The 12236-nt window shown below is 44.4% G+C and overlaps 1 protein-coding gene across 1 annotated transcript in view; it reads right to left on the bottom strand.

Moving 5' to 3' along the window:
* Positions 1-12236, bottom strand: part of PRRG4 (proline rich and Gla domain 4) — a 58872-nt gene that overhangs the window by 16537 nt on the left and 30099 nt on the right. Inside the window, exons 2-3 of the mRNA XM_088470487.1 lie at positions 4968-5077; positions 2743-2906 (exon numbers count right to left, since the gene is read on the bottom strand). Of these exons, the coding sequence (XP_088326613.1) occupies positions 2743-2906; positions 4968-5077 (274 nt within the window). The remainder of the gene's footprint in view (positions 1-2742; positions 2907-4967; positions 5078-12236) is intronic.

The following is a 12236-nucleotide window of genomic DNA, read 5'->3' as shown; positions in this document are numbered from 1 at the left end:
TTTTCGCCTCAAATTGAATATGGGCCTATGTCTACTACAGGTTTTTGTCTATTATCCCTCGGTACACTACATAAGCGTGCTTAGGAGAATGTGCATATTGCTCTTTAGTGGGCCTGATTCAGCAAGGAACGCAATGGAGAGAACGCACGCACTCGGCCTATGTTTTTGCACTGCGCATACGTATGTATCGAATGCGCGTGCGCGAACTAGCCAGTGCGATCAGATTATGGTACGCAGACTACACGCAGTGTGTACGCAGACCCTTCTGATATTGATTGACAGGAAGTGCCGTTAGTGGGTGGTGATGGGGGGTATTCAGGCGAACGCAGGCGTTATAACACCGTTATAGGGGCGTGCATAATTAAGGCATATGCAGCCATACCGTAAGCTGTACACAGGAAGCGGCCAAAATCCTGCGGCAGGTCAGGTAAGCCACTATTGTGCGTATGGGTCCGATGGTTCTCAATGTTACCGATGTTTACGCTATCTTGCGTACTGATCAGGCTGTGAGTAAAGGGAGATGGGCGGCTTAATAAGGGGCTGGGCATCTGCATCTTGTGCTGCGGTCTCCGTGCGTATGCATTGATTAGCATATTCTCGCAGCGGAAGGGGACGTGCGTCAGCTAGTGTGCGTTCCTTGCTGAATCAGGCCCTATGTCACTGTTGTTTTTATTTATTATTTAAAATGTATTTTATCTGTCCACCCACAACATATCCCCCATCATCCATCAGAGGCTCCTACTTCACCATTGATTTAAAGATTTCACTTCTTAGGGGCTAATTCAGCATTGCACCCAAGTGCAATGCTGAACGCAGATTCCTGATTATCAGGAATCTGCTTGGGCGCAGAACCCGTTCTGCGAATGTGCAGAACTGCTCCTGCGTGATCGTACGGAGCTCCTTCTATGTCTCTGCCTGATTGACAGGCAGAGGCATTTTAGGGGTGGTGCAGAGGCGGGGTCAGCCGGCATTCCCGGAAACGGGGGCGTGTCTGCCTCTTTTTCCAGGAGTGGCAAGGCCAGTGGCTGCGTCCACGATGCAGTTTCCTGGCCTCGCAAGCCAGCCTGCCTGAGTAAGCTGAGGCTGATGCCGTCCACCAGGCTCATATTTACTAACAGCTGGTTTTGGCATGAACATTTTGCCCAAGCTCGCAATGCGATCTTGAAAATAATCACAAGTAGCTTCAGAAAAAGGATCGGGAGGATCCCTCTCTAGTAAAATATGTGCTGCAGCAGCCAATAGGATACTATGGGCTAATGCCATCTTCAGATGATGTTGGCTGCTTGGGCCAAGCTCTGGAATGCAGAGGTAAATACAACAGTATAGCAGCCCCCATAGAAAATTATGGTGTGTGCTTTTGTAGTCAGAAATGAAAGACCCATGTCAGATATTGGACATATATGCTGCGGTACTTGTTTGCTTCTTCCTGGGAATGCTTACATTAAAACTTTAATAGGGTTGCGTACGATATGCCTGCGGTGACCATCCCAACAGTCACAATACCGGCAGTGGAATCCCGATGGTAAAATCGGATTTTGGTAAATATTCTAACCCTTACTCTAACCCTACCCTACCGTTCCCACAGCCTAACCCTAATTGTCCCCTTCGGCAGACTAACCCTAACCGCAGTGGCGTTTTAAGAGAGGAGGGGGCCCGTGTGCAGGCTCAGTGCGGGCCCCCGCCTCTCTCTTGGAGTGCCGCGGTGGGTATTGAGGCTGTGGATCCTGGCTTAGTGCCAGAATCTACTGCGCATGCCTGGGTCTCCGAGAAAATGGTGCTAAAACATTTTCCCGGGAACAGCAGTACTGCGCATGCGCGAGTCAACGGGAAAATTTGCTGCTCTGCAGCGACGGTCCGATGCTGCGGACCAGCACATCTGGAAACAACGGACAAGTAAGTTTAAAGAGTTAATGGGTGCAGGGTGAGTGGCGTGGGCCCCCTTGGACCCAGGGGCCCGTGTGCACCAGATACCCTGCACCCATTATAGATATGCCCCTGCCTAACAGTCCCATACTGCAGCCTAACACTAACCTTCCCCCTAGTGCCTAACCCTAACCATAATACTCACCTTGGAATATTTTGATAGTTGGGATTCGGGAACCTGACTAAAACCCTTTTAATAAACAAGCCGCCCCTTAGTGTGACCAGCCTCTATCCCACAGTTGAATCACCACGTTGATACTCCTGCATATAGAACCTGGCTTTCTTCTGCATTCCATGGTTTGAAAGTAAGAGTGTGGACTACAGCAGGTATCCAACAATAGCCGTTTTCCATGTGTATCCATGAGTGGCATACATTCACACACAGGGGTCTATTTGCTAAGCAGTGTTAGGAGAAAAGTGATAAGGTGCCAGCCAATCAGCTCCCAACTGTCATTTTTCAAACACAGCGTGTGAGATGGCAGTTAGGATCTGATTGACTGGCACTTTTCACTCTGTCTCCTAACACTGCTTAGTAAATAGACCCCACAGTTACATACTGCATTTACTTTGGAGCTCTGTTGATAATCTAATCAAATTTGGGGAGCTATTTAAAAAAACAAACAAACGAGAAACGGCTCAAAAAAGGCTGTCCTGGTGAGGAGATTTCAAACATCTTTTGCATTTGCGTTCAGTCACACCAAACAGCCCCTCTCTGCGCCACGAGCATCTTTCACGCTTAAAATGTGCATCTTACATGCATAAATAAAAAAAACAAAAAATTCCTAGTGAAATGCTGCAAAGAAACTTCTTTCAAAATACCGTTGCATCATGGTCTTCATAAATTTCCCTTGCTTCCTCATAGTTGCAGTGTTCCTCAAAGCATTCTCTCTCCAGGTTTCCAGGGACGAACATCTCAAAATCAAACTGGTTGTAGAGTAACCGACGCCCCAAGAAGGTGCTGGCATCTTCCCCATTCCTAAAAACTAGAATAAATGAAGAATTATATTTGAGGGTTTCACAAGATTTAAATTACATTTAAAAAGGCTTTTATGACCACTTATCAGTGTGCAGAAGCATCAGCTTTATAATCAACAACTGTCACTTTAAACCTTGAACTGTATGGTCACTTCTCAGGATTCAAGATCAACCTTTATAAACAGAAGTCCTTGACTTTTCTCAAGTACAGTAGACAAGGTCTCCTTAGAACGTCTCTTCCCATTCAATTGATGACATCAGAAGATTATAACCAAATTTTACCATCAGCTCTTGCAGGCTAACCTCCCACACGAACTTTCCCAGATTAAATCAGACCTGGCTTCATGGTCCCACCACTTTATATCCTGAAAAGGCCGAATCAACGCTACTAAAATTAACATACGGCCCAGACTTCTATACTTCTTCCAGACCCTTCCTATTCAGGTTCCCCCTTACATCTTCAAATTCCTTCAATTCCACACCTCTTAATCTATTTGGTCAGGAAAGTGTCCTCGGGTGCACCACCAAGTTCTCCAGAGATCCGCTCAGAGGGGTGGACTGGGCATCCCTAATTTTAACCACTATTATCTCTCTGCACAGCTTACTCAATGCATCTTATAGAATGTCCCGAGTTCCTCTAGAGTATGGGTTCAGCTTGAGGCATAAGCTCGGGGCTGCTTTCTTCTGCTACCCTTCTCTGGCTCCCACAGGCTCAATGAAAAAGACTTGTGATCACCCCATAATCTCACATTCCCTGTTGATATGGGACTAAGCTGTCCAAACATTTGGGCTTTCTTCACCTCCCACCCTAATCATTCTGCTGTTCAACTCTCCAAATTTCCCCCTTGACCTGGCCCCATCAGCATTCTCTCCTTGGCTAAAAGGTGGTATTACATATAGATACCTAAATGATTTGACTCATGACACCTCCTTTCCCCTATTCTCTGTCATCCAATCTATATTTCCTCTAAAAACTTTTGCCAATACCTACTACTACGAAACTTTAAGGCAAAGTTAAGCAGTCTTACACTCTGCCCCATGACTTCTGTTCATCTGTTATGTTTGCGTCAATCTTCCACTGCTGGACTGATTTCTACACTATATTCTGAGCTTTCTCTTACCACAACATCTACACAAGACCTGCACCAATTGGCCTGGGAGCGGGATTTGAACTGGGACGAGATTCAGGAAGGTGCCACCTCCAGTTCAATCTGTGTGCGGATAAAAGAAAATGTGTACAAAATCCAGTATAGATGGTACTATGGGCCTGAATTCAGATCTGCATGCAATACTCATATTTACTCAGTTTGAGGGATCTTTGTCACTGTGCATGCAGGAAAGTCGCACTGAGCATGTGCACTGTCTGTTTTGCAGTCACACACACACACAGAGGATTCACTCACAAAGCGCGTGACAGGTAGTCAGCGTTTGGGGTTGGAAACGGGTAGGGGTGGTTAGAAAAACACTGCAGTGTCAGACCATTTAAGAATGTACACAGCAGGAGAGCCCACTGCATCTCTGGAGAACAGCTATGTCTGTGAGAGCTTAGACGTACTCAGAAGGCCAATGGCTGCCCGATCTGCGTCTCAAATGTTTCCGGTTTTGTGCCTCAGTGGTGGATGTGAGATGCTTTCAGTGGGTGTCTCTAAGCATTGGACGGAGGGTGTGTCACTATCATAATTTCGCAATTGCGATCCGAGAGCTGCAATGACATTTGAGTGCAAATCTGAAACAGGCCCCAAGTTCCCACCCATGCTTCCTGATGCCTCCGATAGATGTTGGCATGACTGCACGTTGGAAGACACGGTTCTCCATATATGGTGAACCTGTCCAAAGCTTACTGGTTTCTGGACAGATATTAATAATCTGATTTCTACGATTCTCCAACTCACGATCCCACTAGAATCTAAATTTTGTCTTTTATCTTTGGCCATCCCTGCAATCACTCACCACCAAAATAAACTTATCAGGCACATTCTCTCAGCTGCCACCTGTCAGCTTGCTGTTGATTGGAAACAGCCGTGTGTATTTGATCCAGATAAAGAGATACCAATAACATTTTATAATACCTTGTTTATGTTGTTCGGGTCCCAGCAAAGTTCTTGCACAATGCGGATAACCAAACACCGCAGTTATCAGCTGGTAGACCAGGAGCAAACGTGGAACAGAACTTTGGTATCTGCAAAACACATTTTCCAGAGTATAAATGACTATTTATTAGTTAATATTTGTAAAGCTGCACAAGGGTAAGTGTCTTATTTCTGCCTGTATGTTAATATCTCATTAAGAAATACTTAGAGTTATACCTAGAAAAGCAAAATAAAGAATAAAGTAGTGCAACATGCAGTGTCCTGGATGGAGACAAAGTGGACGGAGATAAAGTACAAGCCAACCAGCTCCTAAATGTATTTTTTCAAATACAGCCTGTAACATGGTTATGAGCTGATCGCAAGTGCTTTATCTCCTTCCAAGGCTTAGTACATAAACCCCTATGTCTCTGTTTAAAATGTTGTTATTCACAATGTCAACACCATGAGGCTACCTTGATGATGTTGACATGTCTAAGGAAGGCCAGAAGGCTGACACGCGTTGGAGAAAGAGGTTTCAAGTAACTAGCATACCAGGACAAGACACTGACAGCTCCAAGTCTCCTTCCAAGTTCCTACCCAATGAAGTTGAGCGTGCAGACACCCAGGAGCTCTGTTCACGACCGGACCTTGCTGTCTCCCGACAGCACTGTACTGGCCGACAGACGCTGCTCCAGAGGACACTGCGGGGACCACGCCGGTGTGCAACTGAAGCACGCACACCGGAATACGGCCCGGACGATCGCGGAGAAGCAAGAAGACAGAAGACATCGGACAGGTGAGGCCTCACCAGAGACTGTACATGCCGGTCGGGCTACGGACTTGTTAATTGAGATACCACGGCGACGCTCTGCGGTGGTGGTGAGGGATGCCTCACAACTCACCGATCTCCATCCAGACACCTCATATTTCAGTTGGCCATTGCAAACTCTGCAGTAGCCATTTATTTTAATATTATAACTTTATTCTTATCACTTTTCCAAAAAAAACCTCCCCCCCCGTGTCCCCATCCTATTTAATGAAACCACACAAGCAGATCAATTAGATTAATTCAAGCATGTGCATAATCTATATTCCCTGAGCATTGTGACTCAAATAAAAGGGATGTCGTTACTATTATATTTATTGGCATTAATTCAACTGGTTCTACACTCACTCATAACGTATCGTGTTGTTTATCAGTTGCAGACCTCCTGTACATGTTTGCATGTACGAATATTAAACTTATGTATTATGAGAACAAGGGATATTCTCCACTACTGTCTTTGCGGCCGACCCCTCCCCCCCCCTTTTTTTTTTCTTTTTCGGTTTGAAAAAACCCATAGCGAGCGCCCTGTACATTACCTATTTATGGTTACAAAGTTGACATCAGCAATGTCAAAACCTGCAAAATGTTGACATTGATAGAATGTCCACATGGAAATGTTGCCATTATTATAATTTCTACATTTCCATTAGGTTTAGGGCTACCCAGAGCCGAATTAAGGAGGGGGCACAGGGGGAGAGTGCCCCCGGGCCCCCCATTCTGGCTGGAGCACACTGTGTGCAGTCCCGCAGTGGGGGAGGACTGGATGATGGGAGGGGGAGGGCCGGAAGAGTGGGGATAGAGCCACCTGTCTTAAGTGCCATGGGCCGCCTGAAGGCTTAATCCGGCCCTAGGGTTACCATTTAAATTACCGTTAGTGTTAGGGTTCCCCTTAGTGTTAGGGTTACCCTCAGAGTTAGGTTTACCATAAATGTTAGTTACCCTCAGAGTTAGGGTTACCATCAGAGTTAGGGTTACCATTAGTGTTATGGTTACCATCAGAGTTAGGCTTATCATTAGACTTAGGGTTACCATTAGAGTTAGAGTTATTGAGAGTTAGGGTTACCATTAGTGTTAGGGTTACCATCAGAGTTAGGGTTACCAATAGTGTTAGGGTTACCATCAGAGTTAGGGTTACCATCAGAGTTAGGGTTACCATTAGTGTTAGGGTTACCATCAGAGTTAGGGTTATCATTAGAGTAAGGGTTACCATAATACTTACGGTTACCATTAGACTTAGTGTTATTGTTAGAGTTAGAGTTACCATTAGTGTTAGGGCTACCATCAGAGTTAGGGTTACCATTAGTGATAGGGTTACCATCAGAGTTAGGGTTACCATTAGTGTTAGGGTTACCATCAGAGTAAGGGTTACCATTAGTGTTAGGGTTGCCATCAGAGTTAGGGTTACCATCAGAGTTAGGGTTACCATTAGTGTTAGGGTTACCATTAGTGTTAGGGTTACCATCAGAGTTAGGGTTACCACTAGACTTAGTGTTATTGTTAGAGTTAGAGTAACCATTAGACTAAAGTTGGCCATCCACTATACAATTTTCTGTCAGATATCTGTCCAATCTGGCTGGTTGGAATAAAAACCTGGTAATGTATGGGAGCAAATGACAGTCGATCATATGGTCTTAAACACTGGGAAACGGACAAAAATGGTTGTTCAGACAAAATGGTTAAAACACACAAATTTAACCAATTTGAACAATTTTTTTTTTGTCCTATTATAGTAAGGTTACTATTAGAGATAGAGTTACCGTTAGAGTTACTGTTAGAATTAGGGTTATTGTTAGAGTTACCATTAGACTTAGTGTTATTGTTAGAGTTAGGGTTACCATTAAACTTAGGGTTACCATTAGACTTAGTGTTATTGTTAGAGTTAGGGTTACCATTGACTTAAGGTTACCGTTAGAGATAGGGTTACTGTTTAAGATAGGATTACCATTACACTTAGAGTTACTATCAGCGTTAGTGTTGCCATTACATTTAGGGTTACCATTAGACAGGGTTACCATTAGAGTTAGGGTTAGGATTACCTATAGACAGGGTTAACGTTAGAGTTAGGGTTAGGGTTATCATTAGACAGGGTTACCATTAGACTTAGGGTTACCATTAGACTTAGGGTTTGAGTTACCATTAGAGTTAGGGTTACCGTTATGGTTAGGGTTACCATTAGACTTAGGGTTACCATTAGACTTAGGGTTACCATTAGACTTAGGGTTTGAGTTACCATTAGAGTTAGGGTTTGGGTTACCATTAGAGTTAGAGTTACCATTAGAGTTAGGGTTTGCGTTACAATGAGAGTTAGGGTTTGCGTTACCATTACAGTTAGGGTTAGGGTTACCATTAGAGTTAGGGAGAGAATTACACAAAAATAGACACAATGTCGACATATCAACAATATCAACATTACATCAGTGTCAACTGGATGCATGTCGACATGGTTAGTGCCCACATTATGAATGTGTCGACACTGGCAATGTCGCCATTATATCCATGTCAACATTCTCTTGTTGACTTAGTGAGCGGCATCATTGTGAATGCTGATATAATGTATCACCCAGTTACACAATGCAGGATAGTTGGAGATGCCACCTGTCTGGTTTATATCCAAACAGTAATGTAAAATGCTATACTAAATGCTGCTTTCAGAATAGTTTACAGGTTAAGTAATCTTTAAATTCAGACAATGTAAGATGATAAAGTCACGAAGTGATGTGGAATAACTGCCTACAAGTCTGCATGTGAGAACAAATCAGTTGGAGAAGAAGGGGACAGATAAAGTGCACGCTCTCTGTGGAATAACCTCCCTCGTACAACAAGACTTTTACATAGATCCCAAACTTTCAAGCATTCCCTAAAAACTCATCTCTTTAGACAAGCTTGCCAAATCCTGAACCATCTTCTTTAGTTCTCTAGACTATTTACGAAAAATGGAAACAGAGAATGGTCCAGCGCATACAGGGCCTGATTCAGACCCGCTCGCAAGCTCACGGCGCTCGCAAGCGGGTCGATGTTCCCCGGCGTGCGCATGCGCGAGTCCGTACTGCGACGGCAGCTCTGTTGCAACGGGTCTCGCTACAAGACGGGGCGCTGTCGATGCTGATTGACAGCTCACCCCGTTTTGTAGGCGAGGAGGGGGGGTGTGGCTGCACAAACGCAGACGTTCCCTTTTTTTTCTCCCCTTCTTTTTGTGTCAGAGTCTACTGCACATGCGCAGGACTCCAGTAACATGGCGCCCGCACTATGCTCCTGGAAACTTCTCTACTGCGCATGTACAAATCTCTAGGAAAATGGGCACCACGCCATTTTTCCGATTTCTGTCTGCACCGACCTGCCGAAGTGAAGGGGCTCCGGAGAAGTAAATATGATTATATGGGTGCAGGGAGTGCGGCGTGGGCCCCCCTGGACTGCACACCCTGCACCCACTATAGATAACCCAGTGCATGGCCTACAAGGTGGAGGAGTTTGGGAAGGACATTCATTTTAATCACGGCTATACGGCCTATCCAAGAGATAAATAAGGAGCGCCAATGAAAGAGGTCTTGTTCTATGGCCTTAAACAGAGGAAGATAGTTTGCCTTGTAGAGACCATGATAAGATTTTGTCAGATTGACACCTAGATATTTAATGGATTCCGAGCGCAAGTTAAAATTGAAATTGAGACGGAGGAGATCTAGAGACGACCTCGGGATATGGAGGGGCAAAGCTTCCGATTTTTCGTTGTTGATTTTATAACCGGAAAATTGTCCATAAAGGGAGATTTCTTGGAACAGATTTGGGAGGGAAATCAAGGGAATGGTAAGACTGAGCAGGACATCGTTGGCAAATAGAGAAATTTTATAAGAGGAGTCCCCTACATGAATACCGGAAATATCTGGATTCCCTCAGATCTTACAGGCCAGGGGTTCAATAATTAGAGCGAAGATCAGCGGGGAGAGTGGACACCCCTGTCTAGTGCCATTTGAGATAGGGAAAGTGTCAGAAAGAAGACCTCCTGCAAGAACCGAAGTGGATGGATTGTGATAAAGGGCCCTAATGGCCTGGAGGAATCTACCCTGAAAACCGAAGCCAAGGAGAGTATTAAGCATAAAGGGCCAAGAGACCCTATCAAAAGCCTTTTCGGCATCCAGAGCAAGAAGGAGAGAGGGAAGATTAGTGGAGTTTACGTGGTGTATAAGGTCTACCGTACGCCTAGTGTTATCAAGGGCTTGGCGGGAGGGGACAAAGCCCACCTGGTCCGGGTGGATAAGAGAAGAGAGGATGGGGTTTAGTCTATTTGCCAGAATTTTGGCAAAAAGTTTGAGGTCCGTATTTAAAAGGGAAATTGGTCGATAGTTAGTTACCATATGAGGGTCCTTACCCGGTTTCGGGATAACTGTTATTTTAGCCCTGGTGGTATCAGTGGGAAAAAAGTTACCTTCAAAAATTTGATTAAAAGAGTTTGTGAGATGGGGGATTAGAGAGCTCTGGAATGTTTTATAGTAAGAAAAGGGGAGACCGTCCGGACCAGGTGCCTTCGAAGGTTTCTGAGGTTTAAGCGCACAGGAAACCTCTTCCTCAGTTATAGGTTATAAGTGATTCAGAGGTGGAAGCATCAATGTGGGGTAGATCACAAGAGGTCAAGTAGTCATTAATGGAAATAGGGAGGGGGGGGTGGAGACGGATCGTGGTCCATAAGGTTATAAAGATAAGAATAATAATCTTTAAAGATAGAGTTGATTTTAGAGGGACTGTATTGTAGAGATCCAGTATGATCCTTGAGCGCAGGAATCGCCTTAGCCACCTTGCGAGCCTTTAGACGATTGGCAAGAAGAGTGTCCGCCTTATTGCTCTTTTCGTAGAACCGCTGATTCAACCATCTAAGAGATTTTTCAATTTTTTCAGAGAGAATCGAGTTAAGGGCAGATTTTGCAGTGGTGAGTTGTTTGTAGAGAGCATCAGTGGGCAAACAGTGAACCTAATCTGTGAGAGATCGAAGAAGGCGCTTGTGTTCTTTATTTATATGAGAAGCAAAGCTGATGATGTGCCCACGAAGGACAGATTTGTGGGCCTCCCACTCCATGGGAGAACATCCGGAGACATTAAGAGCAAAGTAATCCTTTAAAACATCTGTAATTTTAGTTTGGAAATGAGGGATTTTAAGAAGGGTCTAATTTAACCACCAGGTGGGCCTGGTGACCAGGGTGTCTAAGAGATCGAGGGAGGAAGTAACGATAGAGTGATCAGACCAGGAATTAGGAATGATACTCGCATCTATAAGGTGTTTGGAGATAGGGAGACTACATAAAATAAAATCAATTCTGGAGTAAGTAGGATGGGGATTGGAATAGAAAGTGTAGTCCTTAAAAGAGGGATTGAGGGAACGCCACGTGTCAAAAAGACCAGCCGTTTTCATATGTTTATTGAGAGTTTTAGATATGGGACAAGTAGAGGGGCGGGTCCTAGAGAAAGACTTATCCAGGATCGGATCCAAAACAGAGTTAAAGTCACCACCAAGAATCAAGTGGCCAGTACGACGTTTATGCAATATTTTAAAAAATGAATTAAAGAAACGACATTGGCCTACATTAGGGGCATATACCGCGGCGATAGTCACCTCTGTGTGTCCAAGCCTGCCAGTGAGAATAATATATCGACCATCTGCATCAGTGTAAACAGAGTCTTGAGAAAAAGGCAAGTTATTTTTAATGAGAATGGCCACACCATTATGTTTAGACGTACTGGAGGAATAAAACACAGTGGAGAAGTTTCTAGAGATAAGAGAAGGGTGGCTTGGAGACCGGAAGTGGGTTTCCTGTAAAAGGGCAATGTCGGCTTTTATTGACCGAATAGTACGAAATAGATGGGATCGCTTCTGGGGAGTATTAAGGCCGCGAACATTCATTGAAGCTATAGTGAGAGGCATGTCAGGTTAGCTAGTTCAGGGTAGGCTGGGAAGTAGCAGTAGAATGGAGAAAAGGGTCCCAGCTCGCAAGGGAGGATAGGAGAAAGAGAGAAAGAGGAAGAAAAAAAAAAAAGGGGGGAAACCAGCAACAACAGCAGGGATTGAGTACAAAAACCCTACCTACAAAGAAGGAGGTGAATGTACTCAATAGGTAGGATTTAGAAATCCAGAGAGGTGCAGGCTAAAAAAAAAAAAAAGCCAGATAAACCTCTAAGGAAGTAAAAACACAACAAAAATAAAATATAATAATGTTAACAGCGTCACAGTTAAAGAAAGATATAACTCTCCTGAGAGAGAGGAGAAGAACAGAACAGAAAAGGATTTGTATGAGAGCAGGAGCATCCCCTGGGTGCAGAAGGGAGCAGGGAGGGGAAAGAAGTGACAGGATGGTAGTTATAATCACAGAAGGAGCATATCTTAGAGAGACATACAGAAGAAAAAGGAGAGGAAAAATAAGAAAAATAAGGGAAGAGACATATATAAGGTGAAGTAATAG

This window comes from Taudactylus pleione, unplaced genomic scaffold (genome assembly GCF_031769625.1).
Source record: "Taudactylus pleione unplaced genomic scaffold, aTauple2 ptg000100l, whole genome shotgun sequence".
In the NCBI taxonomy this organism is placed as follows: Eukaryota; Metazoa; Chordata; class Amphibia; order Anura; family Myobatrachidae; genus Taudactylus; species Taudactylus pleione.
This window is presented reverse-complemented; position numbering and strand designations above follow the sequence as displayed.